The sequence below is a fragment of the Haemorhous mexicanus genome, chromosome 21 (assembly GCF_027477595.1).
Source record: "Haemorhous mexicanus isolate bHaeMex1 chromosome 21, bHaeMex1.pri, whole genome shotgun sequence".
NCBI classification, from domain to species: Eukaryota; Metazoa; Chordata; class Aves; order Passeriformes; family Fringillidae; genus Haemorhous; species Haemorhous mexicanus.
In genome coordinates this window covers 2,638,799-2,658,344 of record NC_082361.1, presented here as the reverse complement: position 1 = coordinate 2,658,344, position 19,546 = coordinate 2,638,799, and the positions used below count along the sequence as shown (strand labels likewise).

Sequence of the window (19,546 nt, the reverse complement as noted above, 5' to 3'; positions counted from 1 at the left end):
GGTTATTATTGGGGGGTGCTTGCGGCCGGCCCCCCCCCCCCCCCGTGCGCGCCGGGACGAGCGCGGGGCCCCGCTTGCAGCCCAGGCTGCTTTAATGCAGGTCATTGTGCACCCCGGGACAAAGCCCCCGGGCTGGGGTCTGACCAGCCCCCCCACCAGCACATCGGGGTGCTCCCTGCCTGCACCCCGCTCCTGGGGGTCTCAGAGATCCCAGTGGGGCAGGTAAAGGCACCCTGGTGCGCTGCCTCACACCTGGAGAGGGTGGGAAGGAGTGTCCCCCATCCCCACCCCTTGTCCCCCATCCTCACCCTGTGTCTGTCCTGCTGCTGGCAGGTTTCACAGGTGCTCACTGTGAGATCGACATCGATGAGTGTGACCCTGACCCGTGCCACTATGGGACCTGCAAGGACAGCATCGCCTCCTTCACCTGCCTCTGCCAGCCTGGCTACACGGGCCACCGCTGCGACATCAACATCAACGAGTGCCAGAGCCAGCCCTGCAAAAACGGGGGCACCTGCCAGGACAGGAACAACGCCTACAACTGCATCTGCCTCAAAGGGACCACGGGTGAGCAGGAGGGAACCCCTGTGGCTCCACATGGGTCAGCAGTGCTGGTGCAGCATCCCACTCCCGTCCTCTTCTCGGGGCAGGTTGGCCCTGGGCCACCACCAGCAGCCACCCTGGTGCCAGGGCCGGCCTGGGGCATCCTGGGTGAGGGCGAGTTCTCCCAGTTTGGTGCCCGGCTCAGGCAGGAGCCACACCCCAGCCAGGGGCTGCCCATGGCGGAGGCGCTTTGTTGTGGGGCGGCGGTGGCAGTTGGTGCCAGCAGGGTTCATTTTACTGCTTTGACGGGTCTGGGGACCTCCTAATGACATCCCTCTCCTCTTGGGGACCCCCTAACAATCCCCCCTCTCCTCCCCAGGCTCCAACTGTGAGATCAACCTGGATGATTGTGCCAGCAACCCCTGTGACTATGGCAAGTGCATCGACAAGATCAATGGCTATGAATGCACCTGCGAGCCGGGGTACACAGGTGAGAGCAGGGCCTCACACCCTGGGGACCTGCAGCTGCTGGTGCCTCACAAAACCAGGACAAGGGTGGAATAAGGAGGGGGGATGCTGCCATCCTGCTTGTAGGAGGTTTTACACCCTCCAGCGCTCCTGCTTGTTCAGGAGGGTGACCCCGGCTCAGTCCGAAATCAAAGGGGTGTCTGGTGCTGCGAATTCGACTCCTGCTGCGCCCACTCCCATGGGTATCAGGTTGCTGCCTTGTCCAACTGGTTTGTTTGATGGCTGCTGGAAATGGTGGAGGGCTTTGATGGGAGCAGCCCCCACCGCTCCCCGCTCGCGCGGCCCCTTGTCCTCAGGCCTGCCGGGAGCTGAAATAAAGCCTGGCTTTGTCAGCCGTGGCAGGTAGGGTTACAGGCTGAAACCTCCTCCCTGGGTTACAGGCTGAAACCTCCTCCCTTTGGTGTTCCCTCCTGGGCCACAGCAGCCCAGGGCACGGCCTCTTCCCAGTCCCATTTAATGAAGGCAGGCAGGTGATGCAGGGTGTGCAGAGATGCCAGCCTCCAGCAGACACTCCCTGGGTGGCTGGAGGGGGAGCTGCCTGGTGGGTGCACTCCCCAGGCTGTGCTGTTCATGCTCATGGGGTAACTGTTCCTTGCTCCCCCTTTGCCAGGGCGCATGTGCAACATCAACATCGACGAGTGTGCCAGCAACCCCTGCCACAACGGGGGCACCTGCAAGGATGGCATCAATGGCTTCACCTGCCTCTGTCCCGAGGGCTTCCACGACCCCAAGTGCCTGTCTGAAGTGAATGAGTGCAACAGCAACCCCTGCATCCATGGGAAATGCCACGATGGATTGAATGGGTAGGCTGGAGGGTGCAGGGGCTGCTGGGGGGCTGCAGGGACCAAAGGGTCCCCACAAAGTCAGGGTAGAGGAGGGCGAGCATCTGTCCCCTGAGCTGGTGCTTGTCCATGCTCTGAGCCAGTGCCATGGGATATTTCCCTGAAGGGACAGGATTTGCTGGATAAATGATGGCTGATGCAGCTTAGAAGGCTGGGATGGACCAGATCTTTATGCCCCAATTTTTCTCCAAAGCTACAAGTGTGACTGTGACCCTGGCTGGAGTGGGACAAACTGTGACATTAACAACAACGAGTGTGAATCCAACCCCTGCATGAACGGTGGCACCTGCAAGGACATGACCAGTGGCTACATCTGCACCTGCAGGGAGGGCTTCAGTGGTAAGTGGGGGGTTAGGTTGGATATCCTGAACAATTTCTTCCTGGAAATGGTGGTCAGGCACTGGAGGTAGCTGCTCAGGGAAGTGCTGGAGTCACCAGGATTGGAAGTCTTCAAAGGGGGTGTGGATGTGGAACATAGTGTTGCTGGGTTAATGGTTGGACTGGGTGATCTTAGAGGGCTTTTCCAGCATTAACAAGTCTGTTATTCCATGATTCTCAGGGTGCAGCCAGGGATGCTGCCATGTTTCCCCCACACTGAGGCTAGGGTGGGAGCTGTAGGTGGGTGTTCCATGACGCTGGGTGAGCTGGAGGCTTCATTTTGGGGACAGTGGAGCCTCAGGTGTGGCTGGGAGCTGTGGCAGTGCAGCCCTCCTGGAGACCTTCAGCAGAGTTCAGGGCTGGAGCTGAGCACAGCAGGCTTTCCCAGGGCAATGGGTGTGCTGTTGTCATTGCCACCATGTCCCCACTGTGCCTTCAGCCCCCTGCCACCAGCACACCTCCATCACAGCCACTTCTGTCTATTTCTCTTAACACAGGCCCCAACTGCCAGACCAATATCAACGAATGTGCTTCCAACCCCTGCCTGAACCAGGGCACGTGCATTGATGACGTTGCTGGCTACACCTGCAACTGCCTCCTGCCCTACACAGGTGAGGGGAGCAGCCCGTGCCCCACCACAACCCTGTGGAGTTTCTGCTTCACGTGTGACACCAAACTGGTCCCCAGCACATGAGCTGGCACTGAGCAGGAAGGCTTCCCTCCCTCTGCCCTGCCAAGGGGCTGCCCGCAGCCACAGCTCACCTCTCCACAGCGCAGCCGGAGGAAATCTGCAGGAGCTTCCTCCCTTCCTCCTCTTCCTCCTCCTCCTGGAGGGTGGCTCGGGGGCAGCAGCACCCGGGGGCTGCCCCACTGACACCCCAGCATCCCCAGCCACGATGCCCGTGCTGGAAGGGGCGATCCAAGGCCGAGGGGCCGGGGGATTCTGCTGAGCCGATTCCTGTTTGCCGGCCCTGCGCTTCCGCCCGCGCAGCCCAGCACAATCGCAGGAAGCCATGAGCTGTTTCCTGCCCTCTCCAGTGGCCATAGAAACCCCTGGGGGGGATGGGGACTGGGCAGGCGGGGAGGGGAAGGCTCTGGAAAATAGCAAAGGCCAGTTCAGGAGATATTGGCTGACAGGGAAGATAAGGGTTCGGAGGGAACGTGTCCCTTGGCTGGACGTAAACAGGAAAAGCAGCGGAGAGGGAAGGGGGGAGGGAGTGCAAGGGGGAAAAGACACCCCGAGCAGCACTTCCCTGCCAAAGGAAGTGTACAGTGCTGTTCATGCAGCCCAGATAGCCAGGGCTTAAAAGTTTGTGGGGGTTCGGGGTCATGTGTGACCCAGAATGGAGGAGACAGCCCCAACTGGGCTGCCCTGGGTGCTGGGGAAGTGCAGAGCCTTCCCCATACTGGCAGCAGCCCTGAACAGGGGACAGGGATAGTGGGGTCTTGGGCCACCTGTCCTTTTGGAGGGTGTCAGCGGGTGCTTGTGCCTGTGCAGGAGCCACCTGTGAGGATGTGCTGGCCCCCTGTGCTGGCAGCCCCTGCAAGAATGGTGGCGAGTGCCAGGAGTCAGAGGACTACAAGAGCTTCTCCTGCAGTTGCCCTCCTGGCTGGCAAGGTATGGACATGGCCCTTATGGGGGTTAGACCCCCCCCACTCCCCTCAGGAAGGGAAAGGCATAGGGGAGGGAGCCAGGCCTTGGGGAGGGTTCTGACCTGGCCCATGGCTCAGCTGGGTGGATAGGACACAACCATTGCCTGCATCCCTTGGCTTCTGCCCTGGTAGGAGCTGTGCCCATGATGCCCTTGTCACCCCAGGGCTTTCACCAGCACCCCCAGCCCACACAATCCCTGTCCTGCTGTGTCCCCAGGTCAGACCTGTGAGATTGACATCAATGAGTGTGTGAAGAGCCCCTGCAGGAATGGGGCCACGTGCCAGAACACCAACGGGAGCTACCGCTGCGCCTGCCGCACCGGCTTCTCCGGCCGCAACTGCGACACCGACATCGACGACTGCAAGCCCAGTAAGAGCAGGGGCTGCCCCTGCCTGCACCCAGCCCAGCCCGGGCCTCATCACCCTTCCTGGGGCTGGGATTCTCCATGTATGGACCAGCCCTGCTGCCACTGTGGCCTGGGCTGTGCTGTGAGCCCTGCTTGGCTTTTGGGCCACCTCAGGCATGTCCCTGTTGAGATGTGTCAGGAGGAAGGAGGCAGGGGGGGGACAATGTGTGCCATGGGTTCTCCTTGTGCCCAGTTTCCTGGAGGGGTTGGTGTGGCTTCTGCCCAGTCCATGGGCTCAGTCCCATAGCTCCATATGGCCAGGGAATGTGTATGGGGACAGTGCCGTGAGGCAGCTCCCGGGCTAGGCTGCAGCACCACAGCTGGACCCATCACATCTTCACATGTACGTCCCTCCTCTCCAGATCCATGCCACAATGGTGGCTCCTGCTCCGATGGCATTGGCACCTTCTTCTGTGAGTGCCTGGCTGGTTTCCGTGGGCCCAAGTGCGAGGAGGACATCAATGAGTGCGCCAGCAACCCCTGCAAGAACGGGGCCAACTGCACTGACTGCGTCAACAGCTACACCTGCACCTGCCCCTCTGGCTTCAGTGGCATCCACTGCGAGAACAACACCCCTGACTGCACAGAGAGGTACAGTCCTGCCAGCTGGAACACGGGGCTGAGGTCCCTGTGCCATCCCATAGCCCTGGGTTGGTGTGTGGGGCCATTGGCGTGGGGCACGACCAGCTGTGGCTCACTGGGGCGTGGTGTCTGTGTCTCCAGCTCCTGCTTCAACGGTGGCACATGCGTGGATGGCATCAACACCTTCACCTGTGTCTGCCTGCCCGGCTTCACGGGCAGCTACTGCGAGCACAACATCAATGAGTGTGACTCCAAGCCGTGCCTGAATGGGGGCACGTGTCAGGACAGCTACGGGACGTACAAGTGCACCTGTCCCCAGGGATACACCGGCCTCAACTGCCAGGTACAGGAGGCTTGGGTGGATGCTGCTGTGGGGATCTGGGGGTCACTGCAGTCTCCACTCCTGCAGGAGCCCTGCTGGGTCCTCACCCTCCTCTCTTGCTCTGCTCCCCCAGAACCTGGTGCGTTGGTGTGACTCCTCGCCCTGCAAAAACGGAGGCAAGTGCTGGCAGACCAGCAACCTGTACCACTGCGAGTGCAACAGCGGCTGGACAGGGCTCTACTGCGATGTCCCCAGCGTGTCCTGCGAGGTGGCTGCTAAGCAGCAAGGTAAGGCCCTGCCCTGTGTACAGGGCCAGGCTGGGGTCCCAAGTGTCCCCTGTGCTGGGCGCTGAGCAGGGATGTGACAGTTCTCTTGGTGGCAATCTCTGGGACAGCAATCTCAGGAATTGCTCTAGCAATGCACACCCAAGGCTGTGATTCCCTGTGGGATGTGTGGTGGCCAGTACATGGCCCTGTGGTGTGTGGGTGTCACCAAAGTCCCTGCATCTCACTCTGCTCTCCCTGACAGGTATCGATGTAGCACATCTCTGCAGGAACTCGGGGCTCTGTGTTGACACTGGCAACACTCATTTCTGCCGCTGCCAAGCCGGCTACACCGGCAGCTACTGCGAGGAGCAGGTGGATGAATGCTCCCCCAACCCCTGCCAGAACGGAGCCACCTGCACAGACTACCTGGGAGGCTACTCCTGCGAGGTGGGTACCTGGGAGACAGGAATTCCCAGGAGAAAAGGCTCAGTTACTGCTTTTCTGCTGCCCTTGAATGATGCCCCTTTACCAAGTTGGAGATTTGGGTGCTGGCTATGCTCCTAGAGCCGTGTGGGAATGGAAGGAACCTCTCTGATAGTTCCTCTCTTTCCTCCTTGCAGTGTGTGGCTGGTTATCATGGAGTTAACTGCTCAGAGGAGATCAATGAATGCTTGTCCCACCCTTGCCAGAATGGAGGAACTTGCATCGATCTCATCAATACCTACAAATGCTCCTGCCCCAGAGGAACTCAAGGTAAATTAATTCCCCAGGCTGGGGCATTAGTGGGTTGAGTGCAGATATCCTTGGATTCTGCTCATTAGCTGCTCGGGCTGGCAGCAGCAAACGCAGCGGGCGAGGTTTGTGTTTGCTCGTGGGCTTAGCCATCAAGGCCATGCGACCTTGGCCACTTGGTGCTGTGTCCCTCCTGCCCCAGAGGTGGCTTAGGCTGCCACTGACGTGGTCAGGCTCAGCCCCTGGGCAGGGCAGGCTCACACAAGGGAGCAGCGGGCCCCCCGATACTGTTTGATGAGCTGTGTGGGTTGTTCCCCCCTCTCTCTAGGGGTGCACTGTGAGATCAATGTGGATGACTGCAGCCCTTTCTTTGATCCTGTCACCCTGGGGCCCAAGTGCTTTAACAATGGCAAGTGCAAGGATCGGGTAGGTGGCTACAGCTGCATCTGCCCCCCTGGCTTTGTAGGGGAGCGCTGCGAGGGAGATGTCAACGAGTGCCTGTCCAACCCCTGCGACGCCCGCGGCACCCAGAACTGCGTGCAGCGGGTCAACGACTACAAATGCGAGTGCAGACCTGGCTATGCAGGTGAGCACTGCATCCCTTCTGCTCCCAGGGCCCAGCCTGCAGCCCCCAGCCCCCCCAGGCATCCCTGCAAGCCTTCGTCTGCTCCTCACACGCTCCTCTCCCTCGCAGGCCGTCGCTGTGACACCGTGGTGGACGGCTGCAAGGGCAAACCCTGCAGGAATGGGGGAACCTGTGCTGTTGCCAGCAACACTGGCCGTGGATTCATCTGCAAGTGCCCCCCGGTAGGTGCCTGCTCCTCTCCAGGAGGAGGGAATGACCATGAGCATGAGGGGTGGTCAAGAGGCCAGTTTAGTCCCTGAGGCTTCCCCTGCTGGGACAGGCATGAATGGGAGGATGCTTTTCTGTGGGTGCATCCATAAAGGTGCACCCTCCCTGCTTGCAAGGATGCTGCAATAGAGTTAAGGAGAAGATGGCTCAGGCCTGAAGGTAGAACAGGCTGAATGTTATTTGCACCACACAAAATGGGACAGGGAGCTATGGAGAAGAGCTCCCTTCACTTTGAGGGGATGCTCTAACGAGCTTTACATTCAAGATTGTTCTTGCCCATCACCAGTTTTAGAGGGTGGGTTTAGTTTCCCAGAACACACGTATGTTAATGCTCCTCATAGCACAGCATCAGTGCTTCTAACTCCCTCTTTGCTGTGCCCCTTCCTCAGGGATTCGTGGGTGCCACCTGCGAGAACGACTCCCGCACCTGTGGGAACCTGCACTGCCTGAACGGTGGCACCTGCATCTCCATCCACAAGAGCTCCAAGTGCATGTGCACGCCGGCCTTCACGGGCCCCGAGTGCCAGTACCCGGCCAGCAGCCCCTGCACCTCCAACCCCTGCTACAACGGGGGCACCTGCGAGTTCTTCAGCGACGCCGCCCCCTACTACCGCTGCAACTGCCCCGCCAACTTCAACGGCCTCAACTGCCACATCCTGGACTTCGACTTCCAGGGTGGCATCGGGCAGGACATCATCCCCCCCAAGATCGAGGAGAAGTGCGAGATCGCCGTGTGCGCGGGCTACGCCGGCAACAAGATCTGCGACGGGAAATGCAACAACCACGCCTGCGGCTGGGACGGGGGCGACTGCTCCCTCAACTTCAACGACCCCTGGAAGAACTGCTCCCAGTCCCTGCAGTGCTGGAAGTATTTCAATGATGGCAAGTGTGACTCTCAGTGCAATAATGCTGGCTGCCTCTACGATGGGTTTGACTGCCAGAAGTACGAGGGGCAGTGCAAGTAAGTGGCTTCTTTAAAACCTTCTTGTTTTGAAGCCTATCAGGGTCAGCATCTCTGGTGACCCTCTGGTTGTTCTGATTGTATCTGGTAAAACTCCTAGACTCAGGCCTGCTGTTCATTCCCAACATTCTCTTCTGCTGCCTGTGAGACAGCAACTCAAGCAACCACATCTCCCTGTGGTCCTTCTGAGTTTACATCTACTTGGAAGCTCTCTGGGTTTGACTCATTGCAGATGGCTTCCCTGTCCTTTCTTGTATCACTCCACAGAAGTGAATTCTCCAACTCACAGCAATAACACAGACAGTTTCAAGGCAGGGAGACCCCAGATGGAAAAGCAGCCAGGAAACATGATGATGTTAACATCCAAGCATTTCCCAAACATTGTCTTTGGCAACAGCAGGAACTTAGTCCCAGATTCCTGGACCAACTGTGGTCTTAGTAACTATTCTGTGTCCCCATGTCTTCTCTGAGTCACAGCAATTTGTCCCTTTTTCTTTTATAATTTAACAGCTGCTCTCTCTCACCTACAGCGGTGAATGCTTCACAGTGCTGCACGAAACAGCTGCTTTCTATGTAAACTGGTTTAGTGTCTGTCAGGGTGAAGAATATTTATACAAAAGAGAGACCACCACTGCTTTTCTCAGCAGAAAGGTGTTATTTGCACTACTTGGCCTAACTCTTTCTTCTGCCTTGCTCCTTCCTCCACCCAGCCCTCTGTATGACCAGTACTGCAAAGATCACTTCTCGGATGGACACTGCGACCAGGGCTGCAACAATTTTGAGTGCGAGTGGGATGGTCTGGACTGTGCAAACAACATGCCAGAGAAGCTGGCAGATGGCACACTGGTGGTGGTGGTCCTCATCACCCCCGAGAACCTGAAGAACAACTCCTTCAACTTCCTGCGGGAGCTGAGCCGTGTGCTGCACACCAACGTGGTCTTCAAGAAGAACCCCAAGGGGGAGTATATGATCTTCCCATACTATGGCAATGAGGAGGAGCTGAAAAAACATTACATCAAGAGGTCCACAGAGGACTGGTCAGATATGTCCAGTGCTGTCATCAACAAGGTGAAGAGCAGCCTCTACTCCAGGGCTGGCAGGAGGCAGAAAAGGGAGCTCGATCAGATGGACATCAGAGGGTAAGAGGGTTCCATTTTCTCTGAGCAGCACTCAGAGTGTGTTCTCTGTGTGGGTAATAGTAACAAGCTAGGAAGGGAAGGATGTAGGCCAGATAATTGTATTTAGATGTTGCTTTCTGTGTGAACAGAAACCGGATTTTGCTCTCATGTGGGAAAATGGAGTGATCATTCAGGAGTCCCTGATACAATGCTGCCTGACTCTCACGATTGAAGGAGTCCTGGGCATTGTTGGGAGCCAGGGCTGGGCTGGGTGGGACCTGGAAGCAGAGGTTGGCCTGACTGACTGTCTGACTTCAGGAAGTCATTAAGTTAAGCCTCATTTTCTCCCTGGGAAATGCTTTCTAGAGCTTTGTTGTAAAACTCAATTACTGCAATCTGTGTTTGGAGATCTTTGGTGTAAACATACACATCTAACCTGCTCCCTCTCCATGGACTCAATCAAAAACCTCTGAAAGCAAAGGAGTTAGAGCGGGGAAACTGATATGAGAACATCTGAAGGCTCCCAAACAGCATTATTTAAGATACTGTAGTGTCTGGGTAATTATAAAACATTGTGAAGCAGAGACTCCCTTCAATTTCTGTAGATAAAGAGCTGAATTTTACAGCATTCACCAAGGCAAATCCAACAGACCATGAGTGTGAGCTGCAGGCTTTGGGCCACAGGGGAGCAAGGAGATGAGTTCCCACCTTCTAATTCCCATTGATGGGGGTTAAAGAGGGAAGGGAGACAGGGCTTGCCCGTGTCCTCGGTGTGGTCATCTTTCCCTGTTCCTTATTGACTCTTCTCTCTCACAGATCCATTGTCTACTTGGAAATTGATAACCGCCAGTGCATCCAGTCATCTTCCCAGTGTTTCCAGAGTGCCACTGATGTGGCAGCATTCCTGGGAGCCTTGGCCTCCCTTGGCAACCTGAACATACCCTACAAAATAGAAGCTGTCAAAAGTAAGTACAGCTGGTCACTAGAGGAGGAGAGACAGCCAAAACTTTCCAGCCCTCCCTGAGTTTAGTTAGCTGTCAATTGGTTGCACTTGAGCACAGTCTGGTTTTAATAACCTCACATATATATATATATTTTCCTTTAAGTCTTTTCTTTAAAAAAACTGCAAGCCCACTTTATTATTTTTGCTTATTCCAGGTTTTATTTCAAAATCATTATCACTCTAAAAGTTATTAAAAAAAGAAAAGAAAAAGAAAACCCAAGCAGCTCCAATCAATCAGTGACATGCAAGGAGTTGAAGTTTGTATCTTGAAAATCCCCCCTAAATCCTTTTGTCTTAACAGCTCAATGCAAGCGCAACGATTTGAAGTTTGCTAATCCTTTTCCTTAAAGGAGAAAAAAGTGAAGCTGTCTCCTGGTGCAGGCTGCCTTGTGCAGCCGAGAATTTGCCGATAGTTTGCAATTCTGATTAATAGCGTATAAAATGACCTTTTTTTGGGGGGGTGGGGGGCTGATTTAGATCAGACTTAGGTACCTCTATTAACAAATTTTCCTTCATTTCCACTCCGTCCCTGGTTTGCTATGCAGCTTAATGTCTCAGCATCTCTCTGTGCCCCATTGTTCTGCAGGTGAGACAGCGGAGCCCACGAAGAACTCCCAGCTGTATCCTATGTACGTGGTGGTGGCTGCGCTGGTCTTGCTCGCCTTCATCGGGCTGGGAGTGCTGGTGAACCGCAAGCGCCGCAGGGAGCATGGGCAGCTTTGGTTCCCAGAGGGCTTCAAAGTGACAGAGTCCAGCAAGAAGAAGCGACGGGAGCCCCTCGGGGAGGATTCTGTTGGATTGAAGTGAGTAATTTGCTTGCTAAGACGATGGGCACGGGGCAGCAGGGCTGCTCAGGGCTCTGCTGGGAGAGCCTGCTGGAGTTTTGGTCTCTAGTGCGTTGTAGTGGTGTGGCAGGGAGGAGAAGAATCACAGGTCCTAAAGTTCTGCATGGGGAAAAAGGCAGTGTTCCATATGGTCTGTGCTTTTTAATATTTTTGCACTTGGTAAAAAATGAAATGCAGCCTGAGGGGAAGGAACCTCCTGGATATTGGTTGATTCTTCTTTCAGTTTGTGCCTGTACGTGGACAAACATCACAAGCAGTTCCTGCAGGGGAGATAACTTTTTCTGTGGTTTTATTTTTAAAGACCCCTCAAAAATGCTTCAGACGGCACGCTGATGGATGACAACCAGAATGAGTGGGGTGATGAGGAGACGTTGGACACCAAGAAGTTCAGGGTAAGCCCTCTGCCACATTCCCTGCCTGTGCTTCAGGCAGTCGCTCCTGGGCTTGTCACTCAAGGAGCAGAGGGACCCTCAGGGCCCCTCCTTGCTGCTCTCAGCTCCTTGGCAAACCTGCCTGTGACAAACACACACCTTGGAGGCTCGCAGAGCTTCTCAGGCTAGAGCTCAGCCCAGGGTGCTTTCCTGAGAGCTCAGTCCCTGCTGTTTCCCTCAGTACGAGGAGCAGGCGATGCTGCCGGACACGGATGACCAGACGGATCACAGGCAGTGGACGCAGCAGCACCTGGACGCCGCTGACCTGCGCATTTCCTCCATGGCCCCGACGCCCCCACAGGGGGAAATCGATGCTGACTGCATGGATGTCAACGTCAGAGGGCCGGGTAAGGACCCCTTGCACGTCTGCACTGGCTGGCAGTTCATGTGGAAATCTCCCTGAGCCCCTGCAGAGAGAGGAGCAGCCCCACAGCCCTCCCTGTCCCTTGCTGGTGCAGAGTCACTGTTGCTGTTGTGTGTGATTTAGAGAGAGGCCCTGTCACATTTTGCTTTCCATGAGAGCTCTTTTGTTCAGTAACTGAGGTGGAAATTGCAGAAGTACCTATTAAATCACCCAGGTTATCTCTGTGCTGCTCCTATATTCTTCTCCTCCCACCCAACTTGTACATTTCACAGCCTTCCATTAAGGTTTTTTACAATGGCTAGTAGCTTTTTAAATTCTTACCAACACTTGGTCTTCCCCATGTCTGTGAAACTGTCCTCTGAAATAATGAAGGTACTTTCCATACTCTGTTTGCTTTGAGCAGCCTTCCTTACAAACTGCACCTTACATGGAGCAGATGGAATAGGAAAAGCAGTGAGATACCACTAAGGAATTTCAGATCCATATCAGAGGAAGCATATTCGTGTTTGATGTTCAGAACTAGTCAGGAACTCAGTCTCGGCTGTGCCCAGGAGAATAAGCATCTATTGCAGGCAGAGCATCTGGCAGAGCCCTCCTGCATTACAGAGGGCAAAAATCCTTTTTCATCCTGGGCTCCCCTGTGCTTTCAGATGGCTTCACCCCCCTCATGATCGCCTCGTGCAGCGGAGGAGGGCTGGAGACCGGCAACAGCGAGGAGGAGGACGACGCTCCCGCCGTCATCTCCGACTTCATCTACCAGGGGGCCAGCCTGCACAACCAGACCGACCGCACGGGCGAGACCGCCCTGCACCTGGCCGCCAGGTACTCGCGCTCGGACGCTGCCAAGCGCCTGCTGGAGGCCAGCGCCGATGCCAACATCCAGGACAACATGGGCCGCACGCCACTGCACGCCGCCGTCTCTGCCGACGCGCAAGGAGTCTTCCAGGTAAGCCATGCTTTAAAAATAACCCAGCTGGTTTCGGGGTTTTTGGGGGTAATGGTGGTGCTATGTGAAGGGTCTTATCGCAGGGTCTCCTGCTCACCTGGGCAAGGTGTGGGGTGACAGTCTTAAAAAATGAAGCCCCTGTTGTCTCGGTGTCTCTTCTTCACAGAGAAAAGTAGGGCACAATTCTTCCCAAGAATATTCTTATCTCATTTGCTGTGCCTGTGTTTGTGCCAAAGTAGAATGCAATGTGGAGATGGTTTACCCAAAGTGATGGTGTTTTGTTTGCTTGGCCTATCAGGGCCAGTTGTGTGTGTGTGTGTGTGGGCACTGTGGGCTGACAGTCACAAGATTCTGTGCAGTTGGAGTGCAGTGTGTGCAGGGTTGAGTGCTTGGCAGATTCAGTTTAGATGTGATGTAATAGAGATGTAATATAGTATAGAATAAATAGTATAATAAATTAATTAATTAGCCTTCTGATAAGATGGAATCCTCCTTATCATTCCTCCTTTGTCGAGGCCTTCTCAGCACAGTTATATTGGGGAACAGCAAAGCAGCAACCCCACAGCAGCAGCCCTGGACTGGGAGCAGAGCTGGAGAGATGAACCTTTGGAAAGGGCATTGCAGGTCCTGAGTCCTGGAGTGCCCTGCTGTCTGCCCCTCCTAATGCTTGTGTTCCCTCTGCTTTGGCCCTGCTTGTGACAGATCCTGATTAGGAACAGGGCGACAGACCTGGATGCCCGAATGCATGACGGGACCACTCCCCTGATCCTGGCTGCTCGTTTGGCTGTGGAGGGGATGCTGGATGACCTCATCAACTGCCACGCTGACGTCAACGCCGTGGATGATTTAGGTACTGAGGCAGCTAAACCACCAGCTCACCCAGACATGGGACAAAAGGGCTGCTTGCTGTGGATCTCAGCACTCTCTAATGTGTGTTGTATTTCATGGTTTTCTTCTCCAGGCAAGTCAGCCCTGCACTGGGCAGCTGCTGTGAATAATGTGGAAGCTGCAATGGTCCTCCTGAAGAATGGTGCCAATAAGGACATGCAGAATAATAAGGTAGGATCTCCTAGGCTGATATATGTGAGTGAAGAACCATTTGGGGAGTCTGTTAAAGAGTAATTTCTGGCTAAAACACAAATGTCTGCCACTGAGACTCTGATTTGGTTGTTCTGCAGTGAATGAAGTTGGATTTAGCTCAAAGGAGCACTGTGGGATTTGGTTGTAGGGGTGATGTTGAGGGGCCATGCAGTGCCTGGTGAGCAGTGTCTTTGGGGCCACCTCCAGCATGTTCTGGGTCACTCAAAGGCTTCCTGGTTTGGTACCAGTACAAGGACATGGCTCAGCAGGGTAGGAAAAAGAAGGAGCAAACCCTTACCAGAGGAGAGATGGTGGCCACCCAACGACATGGGTGTGGAGCTCAGGGCAGCGCTAGCCAGGAGAATCTGTGAACTCAACCCTAACCAAACCTTGCTGGCTTTGCAGGAGGAGACCCCACTGTTCCTGGCAGCCAGAGAAGGGAGCTACGAAACCGCCAAGGTCCTGCTGGACCATTTTGCCAACCGGGACATCACGGACCACATGGACCGGCTGCCGCGGGACATCGCCCAGGAGCGCATGCACCACGACATCGTCCGCCTGCTGGACGAGTACAACCTGGTGCGGAGCCCCACGCTGCACAACGGCCCCCTGGGGGCACCCACCCTGTCCCCCCCACTCTGCTCCCCCAGCAGCTACATCGGCAACCTCAAACCCGCCGTGCAGGGCAAGAAGGCCAGGAAGCCGAGCACCAAGGGGCTGAGCTGCAACGGCAAGGACGCCAAAGACCTCAAAGCCCGGAGGAAAAAGTCGCAGGATGGAAAAGGGTGTCTGCTTGACAACTCTGGGGTGTTGTCGCCGGTGGACTCCCTGGAGTCGCCGCACGGGTACCTCTCGGACGTGGCCTCTCCCCCGCTGATGACCTCTCCGTTCCAGCAGTCCCCTTCCATGCCTCTGAACCACCTGCCAGGCATGCCCGACGCCCACCTGAGCATCAACCACCTCAACATGGCGGGCAAGCAGGATATGGCCATGGGCAGCTCCAGCAGGATGGGCTTCGACTCGGTGCCGCCGCGCCTGTCCCACCTGCCCGTGTCCAGCCCCAGCACGGCCATGAGCAGTGCCCCCATGAGCTTCTCGGTGGGCAGCGGGGCCAGCCTGAACGGGCAGTGTGACTGGCTCACCCGGCTGCAGAACGGGATGGTGCAGAGCCAGTACAACCCCCTGAGAGGCAACCTGCAGCCCGGGGCGCACCAGCAGCCCCAAAACCTGCAGCATGGCATGATGACCTCGCTGCACAACGGGCTGCCCACCACCAGCTTGTCGCAGATGATGAGCTACCAGGCCATGCCCAACACCCGGCTGGCATCCCAGCCCCACCTGATGCAGAGCCAGCAGCTCCAGCAGATGCAGCAGCAGCAGCAGCAGCTCCAGCAGCCCAGCCTGCAGCCGCCGCAGCAGCAGCAGCAGCCCCAGCAGCCCCAGCAGCCGCCGCAGCAGCCGCAGCAGCACCACAACCCCAACGGCTCCAACCTGGGCCAGAATTTCCTCGGTACGGAGCTGAGCCAGCCCGAGCTGCAGCCGGTGAGCGGCAGCGCCATGGCCGTGCACACCATCCTGCCGCAGGATTCCCAGCTGCTGCCCACCTCCCTGCCCTCCTCCCTCGCCCAGCCCATGACCACCACGCAGTTCCTGACCCCTCCTTCCCAGCACAGTTATTCCTCCCCCTTGGACAACACCCCCAGCCACCAGCTGCAGGTGCCCGACCACCCTTTCCTGACGCCGTCGCCGGAGTCGCCAGACCAGTGGTCCAGCTCCTCTCCTCACTCCAACGTGTCCGACTGGTCCGAGGGCATCTCCAGCCCTCCCACGAGTATGCAGTCACAGATGGGACACATCCCCGAGGCCTTCAAGTGAAACAAAATGGAGTTTTAGAGACGCTCGCTGCGAGCCAGAAGCTCGAGGGAGATCTTTTTCTTTTTTAAAAGGACGTCGGATGCTTTTTTTAAAGGATCCTTTTTAAATATGTTTTTATAAAAAAGAAAAAAAAAGACAAGAAAAAGACGAATTAATTCTTTTTTTTTTTTTTTTTTAGTATTTATTTATGTACTTTTTATTTTACATGAGAACACTGCCTTTTTATTTATATGTTCTATTGTTAAGAACTCAGTGTGGGACACCAGTTGTGTTTCGAGAAATCAACAAATTAGGTTTTTATAGGACGTTCTCTTTTGTTTGGGGGGGTTCATTGTGTTTGATTTGAGAGGAAATGTTTATGTAAAGCTATAAGCAACGATTTGTGATTCTGAAATGCCATTAATTTATTTTTTTTTCTCTTTCAACTCAGAAAGAGAGGTGAGAAAGAAGAGGGGAAGGAAAAATTGACTAAATACCACTCCTTAAGGGGAAAAAAATTAAGTATGGACAAATTTTTTTAATGTACTTTAAAATGTTTCCTTTGCAATTATATGAGAGGACATTTTATGGTACCAGTCACGAATCTTTGTTTAAATTTCAGTATTATATAGTTGTACATTTGTCTTGATAATAGAAATTTTTGTTCTCTCTTGTTTTTTATATATATAAAATATATATATTTAAATGATTTTTATGATCTAAAAAAAAAAAAAAAGAAAAAGAGAATCAGGATTATAGACCTGTAAGAACAGTTTCTAAGCTAAAAAAAAAACCCTACAAAACATGAATACTGTCCCCCATCAAAAAGAAAAATGTATTTACCAAACTTCCAAGAGAGCAAGCCCATAACTATGGAGTATATACAAAAAGGAGGCTTAATTTTACTTTGAATATCTTTACTGATTTTTTTGTTTTGTTTTCGTGTTTGAGTAACTGTTGTAAGAAATAAATGCCAATATAAACTTTGTAAACCACATCCTTATTTTAAGGATGGCCTGCCTATTTTTTAGAAGAAGGTGTGTCTGGCAGTGCAGACACCCTGAGTGAGATTACAAAGCATTATCACACTGCCACCCCCACGTGCTCCTCTGGCAGAGCCCTCACTGGGTGCCCAGTGGGATGTGCTGCTGGTTTTGGTGGGAGGCTGGACTGGCCAAACTGGAGGGCAAGGGGCCAGCACAGCTGTGCTGTGAAACGTTGACATTTTGTTCTGTGACCTTAGCCTGGAGTGATGCATCTTTTTTTATATTGATGTGCACTCTTTCTGTGTATCATGTAAAATATAGTATAAGCCTGTGGCAGATTTAATGTTTGTAAATATGGGGGTTTTTTGGTTTTGGTTTTGTTTTTTTCTTTATTCAAGAAAAGGTGGATTTTGTTTCAAAAATCTAAATGAGCAAGTCTTAAATATATCATAAATATATCACCTTGTAGAGGTGTTGGAATATCACTCACTCGGGTGCAAAGGCAAGCAGACACCCTAAGACTAGATAATGTGTATGGGACAGGCAGATAGAGAGCAGTTAATCAAGAAAAACCTAAGAAAAGGGTTCCTTTTCCTCATTCCTTTCTGTTAGAACACCAAATAAAATGGATATTTCTCAAGGCACAGTGCCTTGCTGAGCACTCATCTTAGTTAACATTTCAGACCATTGTTATTGTGACACGCCTAATATGAGTGATAAAAACATCACGTGGTGTTGAATCTTCCTATGTTTTATAAACTAGAGTGTAGTTTAAGAAAAGATATCTTCTGTAATAAAGTTATCTACATGCAAAGTTGTAGTTTGCAAAAATGATGTATTTTTTTTGGTTAACTGATTTGCAATAAATGATGCTTCTGGGCATCTAGATTTTACTAAAACTGCAACTTGGTGTTTTTGTTATGGGTCAGTTGAATTCTGGATTTGACACCTTTCTCTCAGAGCTGCTCCTTGCACAGAGGGCTGGAGCTTCCTCAGCACCTTGTTCTCTGTGTGAAAACTCAGAGAAGAGCTTTGGACAATGAAGATTTCTCTTTAACTTCTGCTAAACTCTCACTGACTTGAGACACCTGAGCAAGGCAGGGGGGCTCTGCCCAGGTAGCTCCTTATCTGCTGTGGGTGCTCTGATATCCCCAGGCCATCGGGTCAAGATCTAAAAGGGGAAAGATGGAAAAATTGTTTTAAAGAATGTCCCTCATGCATCTTCCAAAAAGCCAGGAACAGCAGCACCAGAGGGGCAGTTTTACTTGTGCCACCCAGAAATGTTTGCTGTCCTTGCTGTGCTCAAGATTTTTAAGGTAATTTAATTTAATTTCATTTTCATTCTTTCTCTACCCCACAGGGGCTCTGCAGTGCAAATGCAGCTGCAAAGTCCCCAAAATAACTGGATATAAATAGCAGAGCCATTGACCTCTTCCCAAATCACATAAGCCTGGAATGCTGGTATTTTCCACTCTGGCTGGGGAGGGAGAGGGTTTGTGTGTGTCCAGCCCCAGACAGACCCAGGGCCACCAAACACCTGCTGTACAACTGGTCACCTCCTGGTGCTGTGACAGTGGCATTTATGTGCCACCCTCAGCAGTGAGATGCACCTTCAGAGGTCAGGGGGTGACATTCCAGGAAAGGGAGCCTCAAACTCCATGGAAAGGGGCATTTCAAGGGAGAACAAACCCCTCTTCCCCCTGCAGAACGTGTCACCAGCGAGGATCTCAGCAGCCAGAGGGACATCCTGGAGGGAGTTGGGCTTCCCAGGATGTGTCACCCCCTGCCTGTGGCTGCATCCCATCTGGAATGCATGAAATGGAGTTTGTCTGCCTGCAGTGTGACTCACACATGAGCTGCTCAGGAATCCCAGCCAGCCCAGCCTTCCAGGCTTCTCCCACATCCCAGAACCAGCCCAGCACAGCACTGGGACAGGCTCATCCCAAATTCCCATCCCAAAATCCCATCCCAGCATGGCCCCAGTGCTGCCATGGGGCTGGGACAGGCTCATCCCAAAGGGAGGTGGCATTAGAAAGATCCTCTCCTGCCTGGTCCACTGTCAAACCGAGTCACTGATAGGCAAGGCAGGAATTTGGCCTGGAATAGATGAAAAAAAGGGGTTTATGAGGATATGGAAAGCAATGTGACATTGCAAGAGGCAACACATGTGGGCTCCTTCAACAAGAGGGGCTGCCAATCATGGGATTTTCCATGAGGAATGGTCAGAGGGACAGGATGAGGAAAGAGGGGGCTAAATACCATGGAAAGAAGCAAAGGGATAGATACTAATTAATTGTCCTCAGGGTAATTCAAACTAGAAGTCAGTTAAAGTTTTTAAGGAGTAGAGGAGAAAGGATGCAAAAATTTAGGTTTTAAGTGTTTAGCCCCGAATGACTTTGATTTATGAAGGCATCTGGTGACCAACCAACCTGTGGGTTGGAGATGATTGTGCTGTCACAGATCCAGCTGGGATGGAGGCTTAGGGAAAGGAGAAATGAGAAAAATGGCCCCAGCTTCAAACTCTCACATTTAAGGCTTCTTCCTACACCAACCAACCCACCACAAGCTCATCTTCACCTCGTGTGGATGAAGATTTTTGGGAGCTGAACTTGAAGCTCTCCCAGCACTAGAAGATGCCGAGGAGCGATGGATCATGGCAAGCCCAGCTGTCTCAGCATTCCAGGTGAAAAAGGCTGAGAAGCACCAAAATCACACCCCACACATCCCTCTCACACCCGAGGGAAGGGTTCAGGAGTTAAACACGATTAGCACTGGCTATTGCCAGGGCAGGTATGCCGTTGTCAGAGGAATCCCTGCACCTGAACTATTTGTTTACATGCTGGAGGGCTTGG

The 19,546-nt window shown here is 53.5% G+C and overlaps 1 protein-coding gene across 2 annotated transcripts in view; it reads left to right on the top strand.

Moving 5' to 3' along the window:
• NOTCH1 (notch receptor 1) overlaps positions 1-17,593 on the top strand; it is a 42,289-nt gene extending 24,696 nt beyond the window's left edge. Inside the window, exons 11-34 of one of the 2 annotated variants that reach the window (XM_059864914.1) lie at positions 334-567; positions 923-1,033; positions 1,682-1,874; positions 2,107-2,252; positions 2,789-2,902; positions 3,790-3,909; positions 4,162-4,314; positions 4,714-4,942; positions 5,075-5,276; positions 5,389-5,542; positions 5,784-5,968; positions 6,142-6,274; positions 6,720-6,839; positions 6,948-7,060; positions 7,496-8,067; positions 8,778-9,206; positions 10,002-10,150; positions 10,775-10,991; positions 11,335-11,425; positions 11,646-11,811; positions 12,479-12,774; positions 13,477-13,624; positions 13,736-13,833; positions 14,260-17,593. In XM_059864914.1, the coding sequence (XP_059720897.1) occupies positions 334-567; positions 923-1,033; positions 1,682-1,874; positions 2,107-2,252; positions 2,789-2,902; positions 3,790-3,909; positions 4,162-4,314; positions 4,714-4,942; positions 5,075-5,276; positions 5,389-5,542; positions 5,784-5,968; positions 6,142-6,274; positions 6,720-6,839; positions 6,948-7,060; positions 7,496-8,067; positions 8,778-9,206; positions 10,002-10,150; positions 10,775-10,991; positions 11,335-11,425; positions 11,646-11,811; positions 12,479-12,774; positions 13,477-13,624; positions 13,736-13,833; positions 14,260-15,729 (5,843 nt within the window). In that variant the 3' untranslated portion in view covers positions 15,730-17,593. Of the gene's footprint in view, positions 1-333; positions 568-922; positions 1,034-1,681; positions 1,875-2,106; positions 2,253-2,788; positions 2,903-3,789; positions 3,910-4,161; positions 4,315-4,713; positions 4,943-5,074; positions 5,277-5,388; positions 5,543-5,783; positions 5,969-6,141; positions 6,275-6,581; positions 6,840-6,947; positions 7,061-7,495; positions 8,068-8,777; positions 9,207-10,001; positions 10,151-10,774; positions 10,992-11,334; positions 11,426-11,645; positions 11,812-12,478; positions 12,775-13,476; positions 13,625-13,735; positions 13,834-14,259 lie in introns of both variants that reach the window. The other variant, XM_059864913.1, reaches the window with a different exon arrangement.
• The last annotated feature ends 1,953 nt before the right edge of the window (positions 17,594-19,546 follow it).